Genomic DNA, 26,203 nt, shown 5'->3' with positions numbered 1-26,203 from the left:
TTGGCTTCGATTGTTGTGGGGTACCTGCACCTATAATTTTGTTATTGACTACTTTAGGGTATTGCAGGTACTTTACCCTTTGAGAACTCTCTTCTTGAACAATTTATATTGCTGCATGTTAATTTATATACAGATATAAATTTTGGCTACCCTTTTTGGGGGAACGTGACATCTGGGGCAAGAAAAACTAAAGAAAATGGCGTTGGCTGCTTCTTTTATACCCCTGATGACCTGACATCAGGGAAGGGGCGACGACAGCCGACGCAGGACCCAAGACTTTGGAATTCAGGTCAACTGAGGGCAACCTGCCAGCAGGATTACCCAAATGTAATGACTGCAACAGTGAATACACTCCAACATCTACATTTATGGTAAGTGTACGCAACTGTACTTTCTTGGCTTCCATTTGCTTTTTTACAGATGCTGTTTAATTCAATAATTTATTCACTTTATTTTACAATCTCTTTTCTATTATTTTCATAAATATCCCTTTCTCTAACCCTTCATTTAGCACCTCTACAAAGTACTTCTGCCTGTCCAGCATATCTTTATACATGGAATATTCAGTCCCATCCAGCCCTGTGACTGATTCCATATTCACGTCTTTAATGCGTTGTCCATTCTTTAACTGTTTTATGTTCTTTTCTATCTCCTCATTATCTTCTTTAGTTAATTTTTTCACTCTCCACTTGTGTCCTCTTTCTGTTTTATACTTTGAAAAATCTTATTACACCCATTATTTTGATGTTTTTAACAATATCTCCATTTTCATTTCTTATTTCTCTTATTGCTCTATTTTCTTTTACAACTTTAAGTATGGTGCTCCCTCCCCTTTCTTTCCTTATAAGAAATGCCTTTGTTTAAGCAACATTTTTTATGTTTTCATGATTCACTTCATATGTAGTTTTTATCTAGGTGGGATGACTCTGCTGTGTCCAAAGCTGGCTCCTCAGCTCCCTCATCTTTTTTTATCCCTGCTCACTCTGGTATAGCACCTGCAGTCACTATAGACTGGGGGTTAGCCATGTCTACTGCATCTGTTCAGATCCTCCTCAGTGGGCAAGGGAGAGCGAGCAGCGAAGGCTTCCCTGTGTAGTCAGAATTCTATCCCCATCCCTGAGGAAGCTGTTGCCATTAACAACACTGTTGGCCTCATTTCTCATATCAAAACAAAACAGAAAACTAAAGATTTATCTACTCCTCAGATTTCTCTATACAGTAGTTTACTAGATATGATTTGGTTTAATTTGGGCTATTGATACTTCTTACAAGGTGGTTTCTGTTAAGAGTGAGGGATGCCTGTCTTTTCCTGAACAGATTCAAGATTCTGAATCTGGACAGGAAGATGAAGGGGGACAGATACAGGATTTTTTTCTAAGATTTCTGATTCAGACATTGACGAGAACAGTTTGATTCTGGAAATGGTCTCGAAGAGAAATCTCCACAGGGAGAATGTGCCAGCATTTTCAGTTGGAGAACACGGAGGTTTCTCAGTTTCTCAGAAAATAGTGACTATTATAGATGGAATTTCCAGAGCCTTCACCCACCCCTCCAGTGCAGTCAGCTTTGGAGAATGTGTGTCACTGCCTGCAATCTTTCTGACAATTGTCCTGCTGCCTCTAAAAAGGCAGATGGATTGTATATAGTTTCTAAGTCTTAAGTTTTTCTACGCTCATCCCAAACCTGACCCACCAACTAGTTTTAACTAAATGTTTAGCCACTGTAGGATTAAGTAGTGTATTGTCATACTGTCCTAAGCAAATTTAAGTAACCAACCTTTAGTAATGGAAGTAATGATGCCCTTCCACATCACTGTTGCATTATTTTTTACTAAAGGGATTCTTTGCCTAGGGTACCCTAACATCCGGCCTGTATACCAAAGCCTTAGGATTTTAAGGATGATGTACATCGACATGTATGTTCCCTACTCGGTGTGGGGCATAAAGGTGATGTGTGGACATGCATACCTCAGAGCTTCTTTGCCACCAGTCCATACACCATCTTCAATTGTTGGTCTGAATGCTTTGATGGTTACCAGGCTGTTTTCAGATAAGTGCCCCATTGTGGTTTTCTTATCTTGTTCTCTCTTTTAGTTGAGAGGTTACATGTCATCCAGAAAGGGAAAGTGTCATTGTGGGAGACTGATTCCCCCTAAGGACTGTCACAAGCAGTGTTTGGCTGGGTGCCTCTCGTGACCATATGTTGTGATTGATTTGTCAAGCATTGCATTTGTCTTCAAGACTCTTCATAGTCATCTCTCCTTCCTGTCTGTCTACCTAGAGAGCCAGTGTCTTAAGTTTTTGGCATAGGGTGTGATGGCAGAATCATCTCATCCCAAGGGTCAGCAGTCTGGCACAAAAATCAGGTCAGATTCGGCTGCTAGACCGCCTTTCCTAGACATTTCTTTCAAGACAGTTTTATCAGATTTCTCTGCTGTGTGACTGTCACAGACTGTCATGAATCCATCTTCTCATGTGTCCTTGTAGGCTGTACAGATGTCTACTATGTATGTTGAGGGGGAGCCTCGGCTGATCATTTCTGAGGGACCGAGGGGTTTTCTGCAAATTCTTGTTCGGGACAGGATTCCAACTATGGTGTATGCTGGCAAGGGGCAAAACTTCCTAAAGATCTTTGCGGTTGATGTCCCCTAGAAAAAGAAGCAGAAAACAAAACGTATTTCCCCTGTTCCTAAGGATCCCCAGCATGAATGGCAGGATTTTATACAGGAGTTGTTTAATGCACTCATGGACTTGAAGCCCCCTTGGGAGTTTTTCTGCCCCCCCCCCTTGTTCATTTACTCCTCTTGAGGCCTAGGGAGCCAGACTGTTCTGATGAGGAACTGGACTCTGGAGAAGAGTCTTTGGCCTACTCCTCTCAGATTTCTTCTCCATTGGACTTTGGTTCTGAGGAGGAGGAGGATTCCATTAGACCAGATTCCCTCTTTGAAGAACCTTCCTATGGGGATACTATCAAGTTATTTCTGACCTTCCTGTTTCTGCTGTATTTGTTGGGCTGTTCTTAAGTGTATCACCATTCTATTAAATGTAGCACTGATGCTTCTTCTAGAGCTGCTGTCTTTGGCTCTGTGTTGAGGTGTTATTCTTGGCTTTACGTCTAACATTTACCTGATGATATTAAAGCTAAATTGCTGAATACTCGCACAAGACAAGGGGGTCTCTCATCGATCCTTACTTGTCCACTCTTCAATTGACACTGTGGGTAATAGGGATTTGATCCCTTTTAGACACCACTTTTCTTCTGAAGATGTGCTTCGGTTCTTGTAGGAGGCCAGGAAAACCCACACCAGGGAATCGTATGTGTCCAAATGGAAGAGATTTTCTGTCTGGTGCTTTGCTGCTAAACAAGATCCATTTTCTGTGGCGGTTCCTCTTGTTCTCTTATTTGTGTGAATTGCTCCACACTCTGTTGGCTTACTCTTTATTTAAAACTCATCTTTCAGCTATTTCTGCTTGTCTGCATTTGACTCCTTTGGTCTCTGGGTTTGAGGTCAAACAATTTCTTAAAGGTGTCCTTCATATTAGACCATCCAGGAAGCCTATTCCTTCTCCTTGGGACCAAAATTTTGTTCTTGAAAACTTGACTCTGGCTCCTTTTGAGGCTGTAGCTTCAGCTTCCTTGCAGCACTGTACATGAATGATTGCTCTTTGCTTTTGGTCTTTACTTCAGCTAAAGAGGTGTCTGAGCTTCAGGCCTTTATGGCTGTTTCTCCTCCTTTAGTTTTCATAGAATAATAGGGACAAGGTGTCTCTTTGTACTAATTCTTTTATGCCCAAGGTGGTTAGTCTGTTAATTTACCTAATTTTTTTTGGTCCCTTCTCTGCAGACTGCCAGTGAGAAAGTTCATACCTTGAATTTGCATAGACAGCTCAGACAGTATTTGGATAAGATGAAGGCAGTTCACAATTCTAAGCAACGTTTTGTTTCTTTGCATCTTGGATCTCTAGGTTTGCTGTTTCTAAGCAAACTAATTATTCATGGATTTCTAAGGCCATTTATTTTTGTTACACCTATCATGGGAAATGTCTTTCTACCTCTGTAAAGGCTCATTCTACCAGGGCTGTGGTTTCCTCTGGTGTTTTTTTTTTCCAACGGATTGGATACCAGTTCCATCCTTGATGCTGCTACTTGGACTTCTGTCCATATCTTTACTAAGCATTACAAATTGGATGTTGTTTCCAGAGTAAGAGCTGGCTTTGCCAGGACTAGCCTGTATTGGTTTCTTGAGGGCTGTGCCGGGTCTTTCTCCTCCCAGGTTTCCACTTGAGCTTTTGTACTCTCCCTTTAGTAAAGAGTACTGAAACAGTGAATTGGAAGTACATAATACAGTTGTATAAATTCATACCATTAACAGTAGATGTCCTCTTCACTGTTGCAGTATTCACTTCCTCCTCCCCTTTTTCTCTTTTTCATTATTTCCTTCTGGATGCAGATGTTCCTCCTCCTTGGACTGTTACTGGGGCTTTTCAGATGTTCTTCATGTTTCACTGTTGCAGTCATTACATTTGGGTTATCCTGCTGGCAGATTGCCCACAGTCAGCCTGAATTCCAAAGTCTTGGGTCCTGCGTCGGTTACTGTCGCCTCTTCCCTGATGTCAGGGGTATAAAAGATGCAGCTGACTCCATTTTATTCAGTCTTTCTTGCCGCGCGATGCCCGAAGCAGAAGCCGTTCGCAAGTACCCTTCGGCCGACTCCTGAGATTTTCGTGTTCGAGTTTCAGATCCAAAGTCTTCATTAAAAGCTAGGTACCCCATTGGGGAAACTTTTTTCTTGCTCCAGTCCAATGTCAGAAAAAGTTAATAATTGTATTTCTTGTGGGAAGCAAATACCTCATAAGGACTTTCATTCTTACTGTATTCCTTACCTAGGGCCTGACCACGATGTTCCTAGTTGTCGGTTCTGTGCTAGATTTAACCAACGCACTATTAAGCGTCAGTACGATTTTGCATTAAGCTATTTTGGGTGAAGATTTAATTATACAATGTCGTCGGATAGCCATCCGACTACCGGAGTTCACAAAAAACACAAAGAAAAAGAGAGGCAACCGAGGTCCAAAACCGACGACGAAGCTTCTCCTAAGCAAGTCGCTGGTTCTCAGTGAGGTGCTTTTGCAGCCCCTGATGCCCGCTACTTTAGAGTCACAGACCACTACCGACTCCCACGTGGAGTCAGCCAGGCTGCTGGAAACTCAAAGTATTGGAGCCTCTGAGATTATTCCCTCAGATGGGTCCAGGGCTGCTGAGCAGGCAATGGCTTCTGAGGGTGTATTCAGACCTAAACGATTATATATTAAACCAACTTCAAAGACTAAAACACCTTTAAAGGCAAAGAAACAAGTTCACCAGCCACAAGGACAGGCCTCCATGCCCAAAAATCAGATGCTCAAAATGGCCAAAGACTTAATTACCTTGATCAGGGGTTCCCATCCCCCTCCTGATAAGAGGCCTAGGCAAGAGACAGACTATGAATCTTCAGATCAGGTTTCCATTTCTTCAGATTCCTCTTCTGATCAGGAATATTCTCTCCCCCCCCCCCCTCCCGTGAGGATTCTGATGCTGAAGAATCAATTCCTTCAGCTTCTCCTCCTGAAGACTACTCTTTTGGGGAAACCTTGCATACCATCAGGGAGCACTTCCACTGGAAGAGCCAAGATTTTTCAGAATCTAAGAAAAGGCTCAGAGACTTCCTTTTACTACCTCAACACAGGCCTCTAGCTATTCCACCTGTGTTAGACATTGTAGATGTGTTCTCGGAGCCTAGTCTGACTCCTGACTCTTTACATCCAGCTCCTGTTAAGCTGGACAGATACTACAGGGTCCCTGACTCTCATAAATTCCTTTTCAAAAACCCTACTGTAGACCCAGAAACTATTTCTCAGGGTCCCAAAGGGATCAAGGCTTCTACTGCAAAAAACCCTACCCCCTCTGACAGGGATTCTAAGGTACTGGATAGATGGGGAAAAAAGATTTACACATCTGCTACTTTGGCTATAAGGGCCTTAAATTTCCAGTTTTGCATGCTCAAACATCAGCAATATATCATGTCACTGCTTAAACAGAAAATTATGGCAAATTCTGAATGTGCAGAAAATTAAGAAATGCAGGATTTATTGCATGCAGCTGAACAAGTTGGAAAGCATACTTTGCAATGTGGGCTTGATTCTCTGGAGGCCTCCTGTAGGGCCGCTGTTATGGGTTCTGTCATTAGGAGGCATGCTTGGTTAAAGGAACAAAATCTGCCTGGACCATGTTAAAGCAAAATTATTAGATGCTCCATTACAACATGATACCTTGTTTGGTGTTAAGGCAGAAGAGGTGTTAAAGAAAATGGAGGACAAAGCTAAATCTATGCAAACGGTCAAAGATTTCTTACAGGTACAGCCACCTAGATTTAGCAGACACTGGCCTACAAAGAATTGGTCCTTTCCAGTCTCAGACAGACCTCAAAGGGGCAGATCCAGATGCTCTAGAGGCAGATTACAGCCACAAGGTTCCTACAGGTCAAAGCAGTGGAGTGCTTCTACCTCCAAAGGTGGAGAAGACAAATCACAACCATGCAGAAAACAATCCCAATGATTTCCCCCCTGCCTGCACCAAGCACTTGTCTTCTGGCAGCACCCTTAGGGGGAATACTAGCACTTTTTTCTCAAAATTGGCACATTATATCCCAGGACAAATGGGTTCTAGACATATTGTCACGAGGCTACAAGTTTCATTTCCATACCCTGCCAAGGGCAAATGGTTGGTCAGACCTACCAAAGAATCAATAGACAGAGGCTCAAAAACAAGTCGCAGCTCTCATGGACATCAGGGCTATTCAACAAGTGCCACAGCAAGAGCAGGAACAAGGATTTTACTCAAGACTGCTCTTGGTACCCCAGAAAGGACAAGCATGGAGACCAATACTGGACCTATCTATTCTAAACACTTTTCCTGGATATACCAAAATTCAAGATGTTGACCTTACAGCAGCTTCTGCCCATGCTGGGCAGCAAGGCTTGGCTCATGACTTTAGACCTAAAAGAGGCATACCTGCATGTCCCAATCAGACAATCATACAGAAGATACCTCAGATTCAAGGCTGGTTCAAAGCATTACCAATTCTCTGCATTGCCCTTTGGCTGATCTGCTGCACCCAGGGTCTTCACAAAGTGCCTGGCACCAGTAATTGCTTACTGCAGACAAAGAGGAATACAAATATATCCTTACTTGGATGACTGCCTCATACAAGCCGAGAACAAGGACATTCTACTACAGCATCTGACGTTTGTCATTAACATGCCTAGGGTACACAGTCAACAAAAAGAAATCAAAACTAGTACCCTCTCAAGAGGTAATATCCCTGGGTGCAAGCTTAAATACAACTGCCCAGATGGCTTATCTCACTCCACACAAACAAAGGCATCTGACCACCTATTTCATGGAAATGGCAACAAAGGCCCAGTTATCTGCAAGAAAAGTCCAACAGGCTTTGGGCTTCATGGCATCCTGCATCTTACTAGTTCCATATGCAAGACTGCATATGAGGAAAATTCAATGGTACCTAAAAAGTGTCTGGACACAACATTGCCACAGGCTGGAAACAATGATTACTCTAATTCCCTGCCTGCAACAGGAGTTTCGATGGTGGACAAAGGCTTGTCACCAAAACAAGGGACAGCCATTCTCACTACCCCCTGCCAGGCAGAGCCTAATGACGGATGCATCAGATTATGCCTGGGGGGCACAAATGGCAGGAAGAGGCATTCAGGGCACCTAGTCCACAAACCAAAAGCATCTACATATCAATCAAAAAGAGATGCTAGCTGTTCAAAATGCCCTGACAGCCTTCAAGGACCTACTTCATCCGGGACAACTACTGATAAAGACAGACAACACCACGGTCATGTGGTACGTAAACAAGCAGGGGGGCACTCATTCTTATCCCCTGTGCAGACTAGCCATGGCTTTATGGGACACAGCATTGACTTACCAAGTTCATCTGCAGGCACAATTCCTGCCAGGAAAGGAAAATACTCTGGCAGACGAACTAAGCAGAAACCTCATGGATCCCCACGAGTGGCACCTGGCTCCACAAGTCTTCAGTGTGATAACAAAGAAATGGGGACGCCCGGACATATATCTATTTGCCTCCCCTCAAAACAATCAACTAAAAAGATTCTGCACAATCACAGACAAGCTTGGAAAGTGGACACCTTATCTTTCAACTGGACAAACCTATCATTATATGCCTTTCCTCCACTGCCTCTCCTCCCCAACCAAAAATGATTCTGATTGCCCCAGACTGGCCACGTCAGTACTGATATCTGATCTTAAGGAACTTGTCCCAATGCCCAGCCTGGACCTTACCTCAAGTACCTCATCTACTGTCCCAGCAAAACAATCAGATTCTGCACAGCCAACTCAGGACCCTAAACCTGGCAGCATGGCGGATAATGTAGCCATACAAACCACACATCTCAGTAAAGCTGTGATGGATGTCATTGTAGAAGCCAGAAGGCCTAGTACTAGAAAATCCTGTGTTGGGAAATGGAAGAGATTTTGCACTTGGAACCAAGCTCAAGGAACTGATACAGCTGTCCCAAATATTCCTCAGATTTTGCAATACTTAACTGAGATGCTGGACAAAGGCCTATCTTTTTCATCAGTTAAAATCCATGCCTCTGCCATTTCAGCCTATTACAATACAGAGCCACCACTCTTTTCTCATCCTTTATTAAGGCAGTACCTCAGAGGAGCCAAAAACTTATGGCCTCCAAGGAGAACACCAATACCTGCACGGGACCTCAATTATGTCTTGGAAAAACTCACCTTACCTCCTTTTTAGCCAGCTGCTACTGCGGATATAAAGTTCTCATCTTGGAAAACAGCTCTGCTCCTAGCAATAACTTCTGCAAGATGAGTTTCAGAGCTACAGGCTCTCATGGCTGTGGAATCCTTTATCATTTTTTATCCAGACAGGGTCTCTCTGAGAACAAACCCTACATTTATGCCTAAGGTGGTATCCAGTGTAGCCCTTAACCAAACAATTAATTTGCCAACTTTTTATCCAAATCCACAGAACAGGGGGGAGAACATTCTGCATTCTTTGGACGTACACAGACAACTTAGATTCTACTTGGACAAAACTAAAGTTTTCAGAAAGACGGAACAATTACTAGTGGCATGTGCCACAGCATCACAAGGAAAGGCCATCTCCAAGCAGACTATTTCAAAGTGGATGGGTCACTGCATTTGTTTCTGCTACTCACAGCATGGCAAACCAGTGCCGAAGAGCATTAGGCCACATTCAACCAGAGCTGCAGCCACTTCTGCTGCCTTTCTCGGGGGAGTACCAACCAAAGACATTTTAGAGGCTGCTACTTGGAGTTCAGTGCATACCTTGACAAAACATTACAATCTGCCTCTTTACTCTAAATCCAGGGCAGGCTTTGCCACTGCAGTTCTGCAGGGCCTCATAGCCGCTCCTAATGCTGTTTAGCTCCAGCCTCCCCAACAATAGCTTTGGGACTGCAACAGTGAAACACGAAGAACATAGTGCAGTTGTGTACACTTACCATAAATGTAGATGTTAGAGTGTCTTCACTGTTGCAGTCCAGGTTACCCACCCACTATCCCCCTTATTTTTGCTGGAACTTATCTGTACTTCTCTAATCTATACAACCTTGGTGGTGTATTTGCTTATAGATGGAGGTAAAGCTTATTTTGGTGCATGTATGTTTTATTAACATAATTTTAGCTTACCCTTTTGGGGGCACCTGACATCTTGGGCAAGAAAAACTGAATAAAATGGCGTCTGCTGCATCTTTTATACCCCTGACAACCTGATATCAGGGAAGAGGCGACAGCAACCGATGTAGGACCCAAGACTTTGGAATTCAGGCTGAGTGAGGGCAACCTGCCAGCAGGATAACCCAAATGTAATGACTGCAACAGTGAATACACTCGAACATCTACATTTATGGTAAGTGTACACAACTGTACTTTCTAAGGTATGTGCATCCAGACATCACCTTTATGCCCTACTCCATTAGCAGGGAACACAAGTGTGATGTACGATGTCCCTAAATTCCTAAGGCTTTGGTATACTGGCCGGGCATTGAGCTAGCCTGGGCAGGGAATCCTTTTAGTAAAGAATACTGCAATAGTGAAGAGAAGGACTTCTACTGTTATGGTAAGTTTTTGCACACCTGTACTTTCTTGCCAATTAAAAAAATCGAATTTTACATGTTTAAGGCAAGTAGTGTGCTATTTTTATGATTAATTTCATTCATAAGCACCTCCACCTTAAGTTTTCTTGAAACTGAAAATACCTGACAGGACATCATGAAATACTGTACCCACTCTGCCTGACTTCCTACATTAGTGTATAAGCTGCTGTTTTTCCATGTTAGTTGCAGCAATAAGAGAATCTAATGTCCTAGTTAGACAATTTGTCAGCTATTTCTCAGCGGTGGACTACCCATCCTTGAAAATTTAACATATTTGATGCTGTTAGTGAAACCATAATGTAAATAAGTAGTTGTTCCTTTAAAGAAATATGGTGCTTGTAATTACCCAGAATTCTTTGCATACGTACAGTGGATATAAAAAGTGTACACACTCCTGTTAAAATGCCAGGTTTTTGTGATATTAAATATGAGACCACAATAAATCCTTTCAAAACTTTTCCCACCTTTAATGTGACCTGTAACCTGTACAATTCAATTGAAAAACAAATCTGTTAGGGGAAAAAATATGAAAAATAAAAAACATACAATAAGCTGGTTACATAAGTGTGCACACCCTTAAACTAATACTTTATTGAAGCACCTTCTGATTTAATTACAACATTCAGTCTTCTTGGGTAGGAGTCTGTTAGCATGGCACATCTTGACTTGGCAGTATTTGCCCACCCTTCCTTGCAAAAGCGCTCCAAATCTGTCAGATTGTGTGGGCATCTCTTGTGCACAGCCCTCTTCAGGTCACCCCACAGATTGTCTATTGGATTTAGGTCTGGGCTCTGGCTGGGCCATTCCAAAACTTTAATTTTCTTCTGGTTAAACCATTCTTTTGTTGATTTGGATATCCGCTTGGGGTCATTTTGTTGAAAGGTGAAATTCCTCTTCATCTTCATCTTTCTAAGAGACGACTGAAGGTTTTGGGGGAAAAAAGTGACTGGTATTTGGAACTGTTAATAATTCCTTCCACCTTGACTAAAGCCCCAATTCCAGCTGAAGAAAAGCAAACCCAAAGCATGATACTGCCACCGCCATGCTTCACCATGGGGATGGTGTTCCTTTGGTGATGCAAAGTGTTTTTGTGCCAAATGTACCTTTTGGAATTGTGGCCAGAAAGTTCAACCTTGGTCTCATCAGACCATAACACATTTTCCCACATGCTTTTGGGAGACTTGATGTACTCTTTTCCAAATTTTAGCTGGGCCTGGATGTTTTTCTGTATAAGAAAAGGCTTCCTTCCGTCTTTCAACCCTGCCCCATACTCCAGACCTATGGAGGATACAGGAGATAGTTGTCACATGTAGTACGCAACCAGTACTTGCCAGAAATTCCAGCAGCTCCTTCAGTATTGCTGTAGGTCTTATGGCAGCCTCCCTGACCAGTTTTCGTCTCGTCTTTTCATCAGTTTTGGAGGACGTCCAGTTCTTTGCAATGTCACTGTTGTCCCATATTTTCTCCACTTTTTGATGACTGTTCTCACTGTGTTCCATGTTCTATCCAATGCTGTGGGCATTTTTTTGTACCCTTCTCCTGACTGATACCTTTCAACAATGAGATCCCTTTGATGCATTTTAAGCTCTCTGCGAACTATGGCTTTTGCTGTAGCAGGCAACTGAGTAAATGTCGGGAAAATTCTACTAGGACAGCTGAACTTATTTATTTTATTTATTTATTGACATTTGTTAACTGGGTTAGTCCAACTGAGCCAGGGGCCCATTTTCAGTGGAGACCCAAGGAGAAAAGCTCCAAATAGAAGTAACAATATCACAGAAGTATCCCCCCCAAAAAAATCGCAAAAGTAGCTACGCTTACAGTGATATAGTTTCAAGTAGTTATACCTTGGAGACACATTATTACACAGTTTTGTATAACATGCGAAAGAAGAAAAAAAGAAAAAAAAAATCAGGTACATAACATCAAAGAAGTTCGATATGCCTAAATATGATTTGAGATCAATCCGAGTCTCTTTGATGGCAGGTATGTACCCAAGAAGACTGAATGCTGTAATTAAATCAAAAGGTGCTTCAACAAATTATTAGTTTAAGGGTGTGCACACTTATGCAGTCAGCTTATTGTATGTTTTTTATTTCTTATATTATTCCCCTAACAGATTTGTTTGTTTTTCAATTGAATTGTAGAGGTTATAGGTCACATTTAAAGGTGGAAAAAGTTTTGAAATGATTTATTGTGGAGTTTTTTTTTTTTTTTTTAAATATCACAAAATCCTGGCATTTTAACAGGGGTGTATACACTTTTTATATCCACTGCATGTAATTTATTGCCAACACCTAACCTGACATCATTTAGGGGGTGTGGTCAGAAGGAAAAGCTGAATCAGCAGTAAAACTTAAACATACAAATAGTGTCATAATCTTAGTTTTGTTTTCAAACACTTGTTGCTTTTGACATCAGGGGCATATCCATTAATGATATTAACTGTAAAACACAGTAGTATGAGAAGTGTAACAATACACTTTAATTCCACTGGGAAAATACTTGGTAAGGTATAGGAAAAAATGTAAGCTTCTGCAACTTTGACTTTCAGAATTTCAAATAGTCAGGCTCCTATGTTACAGTTTATTCTGGCTAATTGTGAAAGTATGGGGAGTATTTTGACTGCAGTTTCTTCTTGTAAAGAAAAAATCTGCTTTAAATGGTTTAACTTCTTCCATTTTACCGGTCACAGTTCATTGTTTAAATTGTGTGCATGACTCTACTACTACTTACAGGACTGTGACAGCATTCTCAGAACCTCCCAGATGATGTGAAAAAGTGTGATTAGGGGGGTAAGCTAATACAGGGTCGCTCTAAAAAAATTTTCAGCCCTCCTTATCCAAATCTTCCTAGGGATTTTCAAACCCCTCATCCCATTTTGGAAAGAAACAAAATAGTCTCAGCAAAATGCTGGTAAACAGATATTCAAGAAGAACTGGCAAGGAAGTTACAGAAAGAATACACAATCCCCCCCCAACAAAAAAATGATAGCCCAAGTCAGAATGACTGTTTAAGGAACCTTATCGTTACAAACCTCCAACTACCCATCCACACCCAGCCCCTGCCAGTATATTTTCCCTTACAGAAAGTTTGAATTTCCAATTCTGTCATTAGCAACTGATAGTTTTAGACAAATGGATTCTAAAAATTATTCAGTTACAGATGGCAGTGGAAGGAAATTCCTCATTTCCAGGGGGTAAAATCCTCATCCACCAGATCAGACTTCTATTTCCCCCTGTCCTTCAACACGTCTCGGGGAGTGATGTAACCATTTCCTCTTGAGATTTTTTTTTTATTAAATGGTGTTTTTGGTATCAAAAAAAGAAAATGCTTGGAGAACAATTCTGGTTCTTTCTTTTCTAAACCAATTTGTAATAGTGCCAAAGTTCAAAATGTCACTTCACAACCAGTTACCCCTAATTCCTCATTTAAGCTTCTTGGTAACACTACATTTAAGATGCTTATCACATCCCTATTCATCCAGACTTCAGTAGTTTCGTAAGATTCTGTGTGACAGAATCACATTATCAGATGTTCTTTGTGTTTCACTGTTGCAGTCATCATATTTGGGTTATCCCTGCCAGGGTAGCTCTCAGCTGGCCCGAATACCAGAAACTTAGTATTTCTGCATCAGTTACTGTCGCTTGAGGATTGATGTCAGGTCATCAGTAGTATAAAGTAAGGCAGCCGATGCCATTACATCAGTATTTCTTGCTGCGGAGCCCGAAGCAGAAGCAGTTTGCACGAGTGCCGATCGGCCGCTACCTGAGTTTTCGTCTAGCAAATTGAAGTTGAAGTCTTCTAAAGCTAAGTACCCCATTGGGTATCCTTTTTTCTTGCACTAACAGATGTCAGAAAAAGTTAATTGTCTCGCCTGTGGAAAACAAATACCACACCGAGTCTTCCACTCTTACTGTGTCACTTGTTTAGGCCTAGACCACGATGTCCCTCGTTGTCGCTTCTGTGCTGTCATCAGGCCCTTATTGTAGCCAGATATTTTCACTTAGTCGAATTCTGATACGGCTTCGGTAAGCCATCTGACAGCAGATCTTCCAAAAAAAACGTAAAGATAAAGACAGAGCGCAGGCCACTACCAAGACCCTTTTGGAGTCCGGTATGCCACAAAACTCTTCGACTAAGGATCCTGCAGTCTCAACTTTGGATGGGTCCGGAGCCACTGAGCAGGCACCGGCTTCTGTGGAAGTCCTTCACACTACCGAATCTCGACACAAACAGACGTCTTCTTTTGCAAATACCATTCTTTCTAAAACTACAGAGTTTTATAGGCCCCGGGTACAAACCACAGCCAAGAAACCGCTGACCCACCCTCAGGCGCCTGCTACCTTGCCTCAGTCTCATATGTATAGAATGGCAGACGACCTTATCATGCTGATCAGGGGAAGCCAAGCTACCCCCTCCAAAAGGAAAAGAGATCTGTCCCCTGTAGTTTTGTCTGAACAAGAGTCAGAATAATCTGATGCATCTGAATATGAAGACATGCAACCCCTCTCCCCCAGAGGGGTTTTCCTTTGGGAAACCCTGCATACCGTAAGGGAGCATTTCCAATAGGAGAGTCAGGACTACCGTCAGTCTAAAAAGAGACTCAGAGAATTCCTAGATTTTCCTCAACACAGACTTTTGGCCATCCTCCCAGTCCTGGATGTTGTGGAGGATGTTTTCCTCGAATCCACCTGGACTCCTAACACCCTTCCTCCTCCTCCCAGAAAACCAGAAGGGTACTATAGAGTCCCTGACTCACACTAATATCTTTTTAAAAATCCTACAGCTGACTCTGAGGTAATTTCTCAAGGGCCAAAAGGAATTAAAGCAACCTCTACTAAGAATCCCACCCCCTCAGACAGGGATTCCCAAGCATTGGGCAGATGGAGTAAGAAAGTATACACCTCAATTACTCTTCTTTCCTGCTTAGGCAGAATCTAAAGATTTACAAGAGTTAATGCATTCTGCAAGTCAAGTAACTAAACACACTTTGCACTGTGGTTTTGATGCCCTAGAAGCTCCTTGCAGGGCAGCAGTCACTGGATCTGTCATTAGAAGGCATTCATGGCTTAAGGAACATCCCCTGCCAGATCATGTCAAATCTAAATTGTTGGCTGCCCTCTTCAACAAAGATAACTTATTTAGCACTAAGGCAGAAGAGGTCTTAAAAAAGATGGAAGAAAAAGCTAAGTCTATGCAAACAGTTAAGGATTTCTTGCAGGTCCAGCCTAGTAGGTTCAGCGGGCATTGTCCCTCCAAACACTGGTTCTTCCTGCTCCCAGTAAACCGGCCCCGCCTAGGCCCCGTGGAAGCAGACCCCCTCCCTGACAGCAGCCCCAGGGAATGCAGAGATCTAAGCAGTGGACTATCTCCACTTCAAAACCAGGGAGTTCTAAGCCACTCCTTCATGGTAAAAACTCACAATGACTCCTCTTTTCCTCCCCCTCCCTCTGCCCACCTTCACTTACCCCTAGGAGGAAAGCTCTCTTTTCACTCAAGCACCTGGGCCACCATTACCATAGACCACCAGGTTCTGAACATTGTGTCTCAGGGACACAAATTTTCCTTCCACACCCTTCCAACCCCATAAGGGTTCCCAGATCTACCACCAAATCAGTGGGCAAAGGCTCAAAAGCAAATCATTTCCCTGCTCCCTATGAGGGTAATAGAGCACGTTCCTGCAGAACAGATAGGCCAAGGTTTCTACTCCAGACTTTTTCTGGTTCCCAGGAAAGAGGGCACCTGGCACCCCATCCTCGATACATCCATTCTAAACACCTTCCTAGTGATCCCAAAATTCAAAATGCTCACCCTCCAGCAGCTGCTACCCATGCTGTCCAAGGACACTTGGCTAGCCACCCAAGATCTAAAAGAGGCCTACCTCCACATTCCTATAAGGGAATCATGCAGGAAATATCTCCACTTCAGGGCAGGATCTCAACATTTTCAGTTCTCTGTGCTTCCCTTTGGTTTATCTGCTGCTCCCAGAGTTTTCACAAAATGTCTGGCTCCGGCCATTGCCTTTTGCAGACAAAGAAATATTCAGATTTATCCATACTTACATGACTGCCTAATTCAGGCAGGCAGCCAGGAGAAGCTGCTCAAGCACCTGGCCTTTGTAAAGACCCTACCAACCTCCCTAGGGTACACAATCAATGAAAAGAAATCCAAACAGGTGCCCACCCAAAGGATAATCTTCCAGGGAGCAAGTCTGGGCACAGCTTACCTGATGGCATACCTTACTCCAGAGAAACAAATTTTCCAGACAGCCTACTTTTCTCAACTAGCCACCAGGCCCCAACTAACTGCAAGGAAGATCCTGCAAGCTCTGGGGTTCATGACATCTTGCATACTACTCATTCCATATGCCAAACTGCATATGAGGTAACCTCAGTGGTACCTAAAGAGCCTTTGGTGCCAACACTCTCAAGACCTGGAAACACTTATACCTGTAATTCCTTGCCTCAGAAAAGATTTTCTTTGGTAGGCAGCAGCATGCTCCCACAACAAGGGAAGGCCTTTCTCCCCACCACTGCCACCCAGACCCGCACCACAGATGCATCAGACTACGCTTGGGGTGCACACCTGGATGACAGGTGCATTCAGGGCCAATGGAATCCACAGCAAATTGCACATCAATCTAAAAGAGATGATGGCTGTGTGGCATGCCTTGATAGCTTTCAAGCCCCTTCTCCAGGGGCTCTCCTGATCAAAACAGACAACACCACTGTGATGTGGTACAACAAGCAGGGAGGGACTCGCTCCTACCCTCTATGCAGGCTGGCCATGACCCTTTGGCACACAGCCACTGCCATGCAACTACACCTGTTAGCACAATTCCTACCAGACTCTCTCTGGCTGACCTTTTAAGCAGAAATCGTTTGGACCCACACAAGTGGCAACTCAACAGAAGTACCTTCACCCTAATAACTCAGAAATGGGGAACCCCGAAGGTCAACCTCTTTGCTTCCTACACCAACCATCAGCTCAGCAAATTCTGCACCAGGGAGCATCACTGCATGGCTTGGAAAGTGGATGCCCTGTCCTTCCCCTGGGTCAATCTGTCTGTCTATGCCTTTCCTCCCCTTTCTCTCATCCACAGGGTACTACTCAAAATAAGGGAGGAAAAACCAAGGGCCATTCTCATAGCTCCCGACTGGCCCCAGCAGCACTGGTACCCCTTGCTGCGCAGCCTGTCCTCGCTACCCCCATGGCATCTTCCTCCGATTTCAAACCGCCTGACCCAGAGGGAAAGGGAGTTCCTTTAACCCCCAATTACAGACACTCAGTTTGGCAGCTTGGCTTATTCTCTAACCCCGAACCAATCTGCCAAACTCAGTAAACCGGTTCTGGATGTTATCCATGAGGCCAGACGTCCTAGCACGAGAAAGTGTTATGCTGATAAATGGAAAAGGTTCTGCACCTGGATCCAGGCTAAGGGAGCCAATACTGCACAGACCTCCCTCCCTCTCATCCTGGATTACTTAGTTGACCTACTGCACAGTGGCCTCCTCTATAAAAATTCATGCCTCTGCTATTTCTGCTCATTTTCCCACTAAGCAGCCCCTTTTCTCACACTCTTTGATCAAACAGTTCCTAAGAGGGGCTAGCAACTTGAGGCCACCCAGAAGGGCACCAACACCAGCTTGGGACATTAACTTTTTATTGGAAAAGCTCAACCTGCCCCCTTTCGAACCAGTCTGCAGAGCTAAAGTTTCTCTCCTGGAAGACTGAATTCCTTCTGGCCATCACTTCAGCCAGAATAGTGTCTGATCTGCAAGCATTCATGGCTGTGGAACCCTTCCATCATTTTTCATGCAGACAAGGGTATCCCTCAGAACTAACCTATCCTTCATGCCCAAGGTGGTGTCCAGTGTGGCTCTCAACCAATCCATTCATTTGCCCACTTTTTTTCCTAATCCCCAGAACAAGAGGGAAAGGATTTTTCACTCTTAGATGTGTACAGACAGCTCAGATTCTATCTAGACAGGACTACATCCATCAGAAAGCCTGATCAGTTGCTGGTTAGCTTTGCTACAGGGCTTAGAAGGAAAAGCCATCTCCAAACAAACCATTTCCAAATGGATATCACAGTGCATCTATTTCTGCTACAAACAGCATGGAAAGCCTCCCCCCAGGGGGTTGGCACAGACTCCACCAGAGCAGCCTCCACCTCTGGGCTTTTCTCAGAGGAGTCCTCCACCAGGGACATCCTGGAGGCTGCAGCCTGGATATCTTTTCACACTTTTACCAAGCATTGCCACCTGCCGCTCTTCTCCAAATCCAGGGCAGAGTTTGCCTCTGCAGTCTTGCAGGGCATCCTAGCCAGCCCCTAGTTTCATTGACTGCCTCCACCCTTTTCCTCAGCTTTGGGAATCAACCCAAATGTGATGACTGCAACAGTGAAACATGAAGAACATGGTACAGTTGTGTACACTTACCATAAATGTAGATGTACGAGTGTATTCACTGCTGCAGTCCTGGTCCCCCCTCCATCTCCCTTTCTTCTCTTTCTCGTTTTACTACCATTCTAATGTGTTGCTCTCCTTTCCTTTCAAGGGACTTATTGGTATTTATTTTCCACTGGTGGGGTTCCTTCCACCAGACCCTGGCATCCTACTTGGGGGGTCCTGACAGGTTAGGGCAAGAAAAACTGATGTAATGGTGTTGGCTGCCTTACTGTACATTACTGCCAACCTGATGGCCATCCTCAAGCAGCAGCAACAGACACAGAAACACTAAGTCTCTGGTATTCGGGCCAACCGACGGCTACCCTGGCAGGGATAACCCAAATGTGAAGACTGCAACAGTGAATAAACTCAAACATCTACATTTATGGTAAGTGTACACAACTGTACTTTCTCTGCCTTACCATTTGGACTATCCACTGCACCAAGAGTGGTTCATAAAGTGCTTAGCTCCAGTTATAGCTTGTTGCAGGCTATAGGATTTCCACAGTTTTCCATATTTAGACAACTTGTTTATTTTTACAGAGTATTTCTCAGTTTCAGGAATCTCTCACTTGGGTGAGCGAGCTTGTATAAGCTGAGATTCCAAGAGAGAACATTCAAAAGTCTTTTGATTCATCACACAGGATTGTGTTCCTGGGCTGTTCTACTAGACACCTCAGTTCAAAAAGCTTTTCTTCCACAGGAAAAAGCAGATCTTTGTCTAGATCCATTTCAAGTGTTTTCCGCTCAGGCTTCAATTACTGAGGGAATAACTTAGGATTTTGGAGTCTCATGGCATCTATAATTTTCAAGACTCCACATGAGGAATATGCAGTTATTTGAGGTCTCTGGTCTCAGCACCAATGCACATTATCTTTTCAAATCCCAGTTCTGGAGTTTGTCAGTAGAAAAATCTCTTGGTAGAGATGGCTAATATCTGTAAATCTAGGTCCCTCCTTTCCCCTCCTGCTCCAAAGCAGTCAGTCACCAGCGACGACTTTGCCTGGGAAGCTGTTTCAGAAGGGATAAAAGTGCAAGATGTTTAGGACACCAAGGACAGACACAATACATAAATATAAAGGAGATGTTTGCTTTGATCAAGGCAGTTAGCTCTCTGAATCATCCTTGGTAACCTGGACTTCTACAAGTTGTTACAAATTTATTTTATTTTTATTTTATTTATTTTACATTTGTTGACCGGGATAGTCTGACTGGATACATGTCCATTTTCAGCGGAGGCCCGGGGAGAAAAGCTCCACAGTAAAACAGAGGTTAATGCATTGCAATAATACAAAGAAAGAAAAAAAAAACAAAAACAAAATTTATCTCCTATAATAGTAAATGCTACAAAGGAGATGCAGTACAGTGTAATTAGTCTATCATATACAATATCAGGGATACAAAAATATTTACACAGATTCCAGCATACCATTTCTCCTTCTAGGCTACTCACTTTGGTTAAGAGGAGAGAGAAACAAGAAAGAAGGAGGGGATGCATCTAGGAAAAAGATCTGTCCTTGTCTGAGAAAGGATTAGTCAGGACTTGAGCATTGACAGAGCCAATGTGACTTTAGATGGTGATTTAACCTTTTTTTGAAAAGGCCTAGGGAGGAAATGCAGGAAATGCTGGGGGGGAGGGAGGTCCATATTTTACCAATGGCATTGGTAATTGTTGGCTTTGACTGTTTGAACTAGTAGCTTATTGGAGGAGCGCAGACTACTGAGATTATTGTAGGGTCTAATTACATTTTTCAGCCCTGGAGTTTTGTCAGGTTGGTTCAGGATTTTAAATGCTTCAATGAGTTGGGTCTTCTGTAGAAGGTTAGCGAATTCAATCCAACCTAGGTTTCTTAGGTTAATACAGTGGTGTGTTCTGTAAGGCATTCCTGTTGCAAATCTAGCAATCTGATTATAGCAGCGCAATAGTTTATTTAGTTCAGCTGTGTTAAGATTAGTGAGCCTAGGGGAGGCATACAGGAGGGTGGAGAGAAGATGAGAGCGGGCCATGGTCACTTTTGCTATTGGAGTTAGAAAAGATTTGATCCGGTATAGTGACCCGAGTTTTTTATTAACGGTTTTAATGGTCTGATTGATATGGATATCAAATCTAAGTTTGTTATCTATGGAAACTCCTAATAGTTTGGTATAGGAGTCTGGGGAGATGATTGTTCCATTTTTGGATTGGATAGAAAAGGATAGGGCTGTGGTCTTTTGAGTGGGGTGGAAAAGTAGTAATTTGGTTTTGTTTGGATTCCGGATCAATTTACGTCCTAATAGCCAATTCTCTACTGATATGAAACATGATTGAGTTTTGGTTAGTAGGTTGACAGGAGATGTATCAGCACAGACTAATGTCGAGTCATCTGCATATTGAATGCAGGTGGCTTCAGGGATGGCTTTATACAGGTCATTTATGAAGATAGTAAAAAGAAGAGGCCCCAGTATAGATCCTTGGGGTACTCCTATGGTATTTGGTAAGAGGTTAGAAAACTTAGATTGCCAGAGTTGGGCTTGTTTCCTACCAGATAGCCAAGAAACCAGTCCAGAGCTTGTTTGTCTAGTTGGAGATTTTCTAGTGTATGATGTAGTAGTTGATGGTTCACCATATCGAAGGCCTTTGATAGGTCAAGAAATAGTGCTGAAGATATTTTTTTGTCATTTCGGTTGCGATTGATAGTGTCAGTAAAAGAGAGAAGAGCAGTGGTTGTACTATGGTGGGGTCTAAAACCATGTTGAGAATTGGTTAGTAAATTGTTCTGGGTAAGATAGTAAAGAAGTTGTTTGTGTATACACTTCTCCATGATTTTGGCAAATGGTGACAGTATTGTAATACCAGTCTTGTGGTACATCAACAAGCAAGGAAGAATCAGGTCTTAACCCCTTTGCAGACTAGCCATAGTAACTTGGGATATAGCTGCATCGCACAATCTCACTCTACAAGGCATCGTACATCCTGATAGAACAAACTTGTGTAGCACACAAGCCAAGCAGGACAAAGGCAGACCCTCACTAATGGAAGTTAGATCGTGGGGGGGGGGGTCTTCCAAGATTTGATCCATCTGTGAGAAGGTCAAGTAGACCTTTCTGCCTCCTCTCTGAACAGTCAACTGGCAAGATTCTGTTCCAGAACTCCATGCAAGAAGCTCTGGAAGATGGATGCTTTTTCTTTTCCTTGGACAGGAATATTCCTGTATGCTTTTCCACAGTTTCCATTGATATCCTGAGTAGTTTTGAAGATTCAGAAGGAATCCCTCAAGATCATTGTAGTGACTCCCTTCTGGCCCAGCAAACATAATTTTTCCATTCTTTTGGAAAATGATCAGGGTCAATTACCACAAGCTTCCATACAGACTGGATCTACTCGCACAAGAACAAGGGTGTCTGATACACCCTATTCCCCAAACAACTTTAGCTGACTGCCTGGATGATGGTATCTTAATTCCCTTTAGGCACCTGTTTACTGAGGATGTGCAGCAGATACTAATAAAGGCAATAAGGCCTGCTACTAGAAAATCATATATTAGCAAATGGAAAAGATTTCTTACTTGGTGCCAATAACATAACCAGCACCCATTCATGGCTAGTGTTTGTAAAATGTTTCCGGTTTTATAGTGTTTGTGTGAATTGCTATCCTTTGGCCTTTCTTACTCTTCCATTATGGTTCATTTATTGGCCATTTCATGTCAAGATGTTTTTGAAAGGAGTTTTGCATAACAGACCTCCAAGAAAACTGGTGGCTTCTCCTTCAGATTTTAATTTGGTACTAGAAAAGCTAACAGTTACTCATTTTGAACCAGTTCATCTGAATGACTTGAGGTTATTCACATTTGAAAACTGTTTTACTGATTGTTCTGACCTCTACAAGAAGAATATGTGAGTTGCAAGCTCTTATGGTAAGTTAGCCTATCTCATTTTGCACAGAGACTGGATTTCTTTGAGAACTAATCCTCCTTTTATGCCTAAAATGGTATCCATGTTTTCTTTAAGCCAAAATATCCGTCTCCCCATTTTCTTTTCTGAGCCTACAAATTGGGAAAAAAGGATACTCCGTACCCGAAATGTCCACAAACAACTGTGGTATTGTCAAGACAGAACAAAGTCTTTCAGATCTGCAGATCAGTTGTTTACTTCTTGTGAAAGTAAGAAGGAGAAACCTATATCAAAACAGACTATTTCCAAATGGTTGTCTTGGGCTATTACCTTATAAAATAATAAAGGAGTAGTAATGTCATAATGTAATGCAAACAGACATTTGTGTCTTAGTTTAAAAAAGAAATCAAAAACACGAACATTTTCAGAACAGAACGATGTGCAGGTTCATCCTACAGAAAAGTTCTGCATTGTAATGAGAAATATAATATGACTTGAGTAATAATACAAGACTCCTGTACTACACCAACAAGTATGCCATCTAGGGAAATGAGTAGGGGTCTGTCGACTGTTGAAGTAGTACAAATTTGGTAGACTCCAAAGACCTGTAATTTAGATAGTTTGCTTTGCTGAGGCTTATCTGTATAAAAACTTAGGAGAAGCTTATTTACTACGCCAAACCAGTTTTTTTTTTTTTTGGGGGGGGGGGGATAAAAACTAGTGGGTTCCAGAGGGCTTTACCTCACATTAATGCTATTTTATCTAAATGATAAGGGAAATAACCCATGTATCCTTATGTCTAGCATGAATCATATCAATTAGACTTCAGCTAGATTCTGGGAGACAGAAAGCAAAGCTGTAATACAAGGTCACATCAGTATAGCTGGGGGCTATGTGATGGCTAATCTGTGAATTAATATTAAAATATAATAAGCACTTAAAGTGATTATGATGCATTATTATAGCAGAGAACAAGTTATATTGAAAAAAAAAAACATGCATTTGGTGTTTGAAGGGGTTTTCCTTTTACCTCCAAAATTTACGTGCTGTTGTTTCAGGACCTTGTAGCATTCCCCTTTCAGGTCCTTTAACCACCTAGCTGAACTTAACATGCATCATATGTTAAAATTGCAGAAGAAGGATGATTTGCCTTGCCTCCATTTGAGTCTTTGCATCTTAACTACTTTTCCTAGATACTACCAAATGTCCTTACCCTTTATAAGAATTTTACAGTAAATCATTTTAGTGCAACAGTTTTGAATATTTCAGCCTATATTTTTCTAATTACTTAACAATGTCGGAAAATTTGGCCTTTCATTGCTTGTATCAGTTATGATTCCAGTTTGCTACTCTTCTGTCGGCCTAAGTCCTGCTGACAAGGCTCCTCAGATCGGTTCACTTACCTGATATACAAAAGAAGTCCACCATCTTAACACACTGTAACATTCACCCAAAGTATCAGGGCATTCCCAGTGTTTGTTTAGTGAAGCCTGTATCTGTTTTCTGTCCATCTGTTCCTCAGTCTAAAATGAATATTTTTGTGGTTGCTTCATTTTTTTGCAGTCCTGTTATTACCAGTGTTTTCCATCACTTTGCCACTATAGGTGTAAGCTTTGAACTTTGAATCAGAATATCACTGGGTTTGCAGTAATGTTCAATTATTTATCACCCATGCTGAGACTGCAGTTGGCAGACTAGCAGCCAAGTGAACCAATGACATATGCATTGCCTACATTAGTATGGGTTATAGATGGCTTGTGTTTTGTAGACGTTTCATATAATTTCATCCGGTTCAGTACTGCTTTGGGAGTTGCTTGCAGATGTCCATTCCTGCTGTCCCCTTTGTCCTTTAAATAGGAGTATGATCATTGCCCTTTTCTAGAGGACTGCTTGGAGTTGGATGAACATTTTGATTATACATCACCTCCCTACCTGTACAGCTTGTGCCATGGATCTTGGAGACTGTGACTTTTCTGTGAGGGACGTCTAACAGTACTGGACAACACTGGGAATTTCATCCTATTAAAGTTAGCCAAAGACTTGCTAAAACCTCTTAAATTAGAATTCCTACTAGACATTTGACTGGTCCTGGATGTTTCTGTACCACTAAAGTCAAGTTACATGTGGTTGGTCCTAATTTCTTGTGCATGGATTTAGTACAAGGTGATTATTCAATTTTTCCTGCTAATTTAATGGTATAGTGAATGATTTCTATGATGCTGCATAATACTAAAGTTTTTTCTTCTTGCTGAGAGTTATGGCTATAGTTGATGATCATAAAGCATGCTTTCCGAAAGGTGCAATTATGTAGCATTCTTTTATATTCTGTACAAGTGTAATACATTTTTGTTCCTAAGCACTGAATGTCTCTTATTTCTTCTCAGCAATCTTTTCCTGAATGTCAAGTTAAGGCCAACAGAAACAGATGACAGATCTGCTCCCATACGCCGATGAATACAGCATAATCAGTGAATGGACAGATCGCCTTGCTTGACTACAGGACTGCCAATGAATGGCCTCATCTCCACCTGCATGGTACTTCTCCTCAAGACTGTTAGTGTGTTGCAAGGCAGAAGCGGTGGGTAGCCAGAAAAAAAGACAAAAGTTTAAAACCAAAGGATCACAACTTGATGGCTTGCCTGTTCTGAGCCTTAAGAATGCATAATCACCAAGAGACTTTTATGGATTATTCATCTATTTCCATCTTTGATATTATTTTGACATTCAGGACGAAAAGGAGTAGACGGAACTTTGTGCTTCCATTCTTTAAATGATAATTTGTTTAGTGATTGTTGAATGGTTATTTATTTTATTCTTATTTAATATTGCCATTTAAAATGGTTCCATAATATAAAAGGGACTTTGCTGAAGAAGTCTTTGCAAAAATAATAAAGTGAGTTTGCAAAGAACTTGTGAGAAATCTGTACACAGTAATTTGTACAGTATGTCCACTAGGCAGAATGCCTTTTTTTTTGCCAAGGTGAATGTTTTCAGCATTTTTTTTAATCCTTAACTCACCCATACAATACCAACTTAGTTCAATCAGAAACTTCACTGGTACAGTATTGCACCATTATTCAACTGTGTGCTATTGATACTGGTTGTTCCAGCAGCAGTGTTTTGTCTTTCCAACTTGTCTATGCTGCCCCAAGTGGTTTAAGGGCATTACTAGCTGTGCTTTTAGAACATTTTAGAGGTGCATTGATATTGCCACTAAAGGAGTTCATTTATATGTATAAGAAAGGGGTAAAAGGCTCTTGGTAACTGAAAAAGGAAATAAGCGATTTTCTTTTCGAGGAGCAGACGCAAGACAGATGTAAAAAAAAAAAAAAACACACACACTTCTGAGTGTGACATCTGCCGTAGGTGGAATTGGGGAATTATTTCTAAATGAAGTAATTTGAATAAATGAAAACATGGGGCATATGACTCTGTGTAGAATAGATCATGTTAAATTAATTATTTGTGTAACTAGCGAGTGCATGAGATCAAGACAAAACAGTGGACTTTGCCTACTTAGACTTTAGCACATCTGTTGTGATGACTCTTAAAAAAATTAGTTTTCTGGTTTGGCTAACTTGGAATGGGTTCTTTGGAAGTTCAGTAGGACAGCAAAGGATAAGTAGAGTTTAGTAAGATGAAAGGATGTTA

At 42.1% G+C, this 26,203-nt stretch overlaps 1 protein-coding gene across 3 annotated transcripts in view; it reads left to right on the top strand.

Annotated features, from left to right (window-relative positions):
• BAIAP2 (BAR/IMD domain containing adaptor protein 2) overlaps positions 1–25,461 on the top strand; it is a 243,268-nt gene extending 217,807 nt beyond the window's left edge. For all 3 annotated transcript variants that reach the window (XM_044085084.1, XM_044085083.1, XM_044085086.1), the window contains one exon: positions 24,937–25,461. In XM_044085084.1, coding sequence (XP_043941019.1) covers positions 24,937–25,006 — 70 coding nt within the window. In that variant the 3' untranslated portion in view covers positions 25,007–25,461. The remainder of the gene's footprint in view (positions 1–24,936) is intronic.
• Positions 25,462–26,203: the final 742 nt, after the last annotated feature.

Source organism: Protopterus annectens, chromosome 10.part0 (assembly GCF_019279795.1).
Source record: "Protopterus annectens isolate FY-2018-M chromosome 10.part0, PAN1.0, whole genome shotgun sequence".
NCBI lineage: Eukaryota > Metazoa > Chordata > Ceratodontiformes > Protopteridae > Protopterus > Protopterus annectens.
The sequence above is the reverse complement of the archived record's forward strand: the minus strand, read 5'-3'. Positions and strand labels throughout refer to the sequence as shown.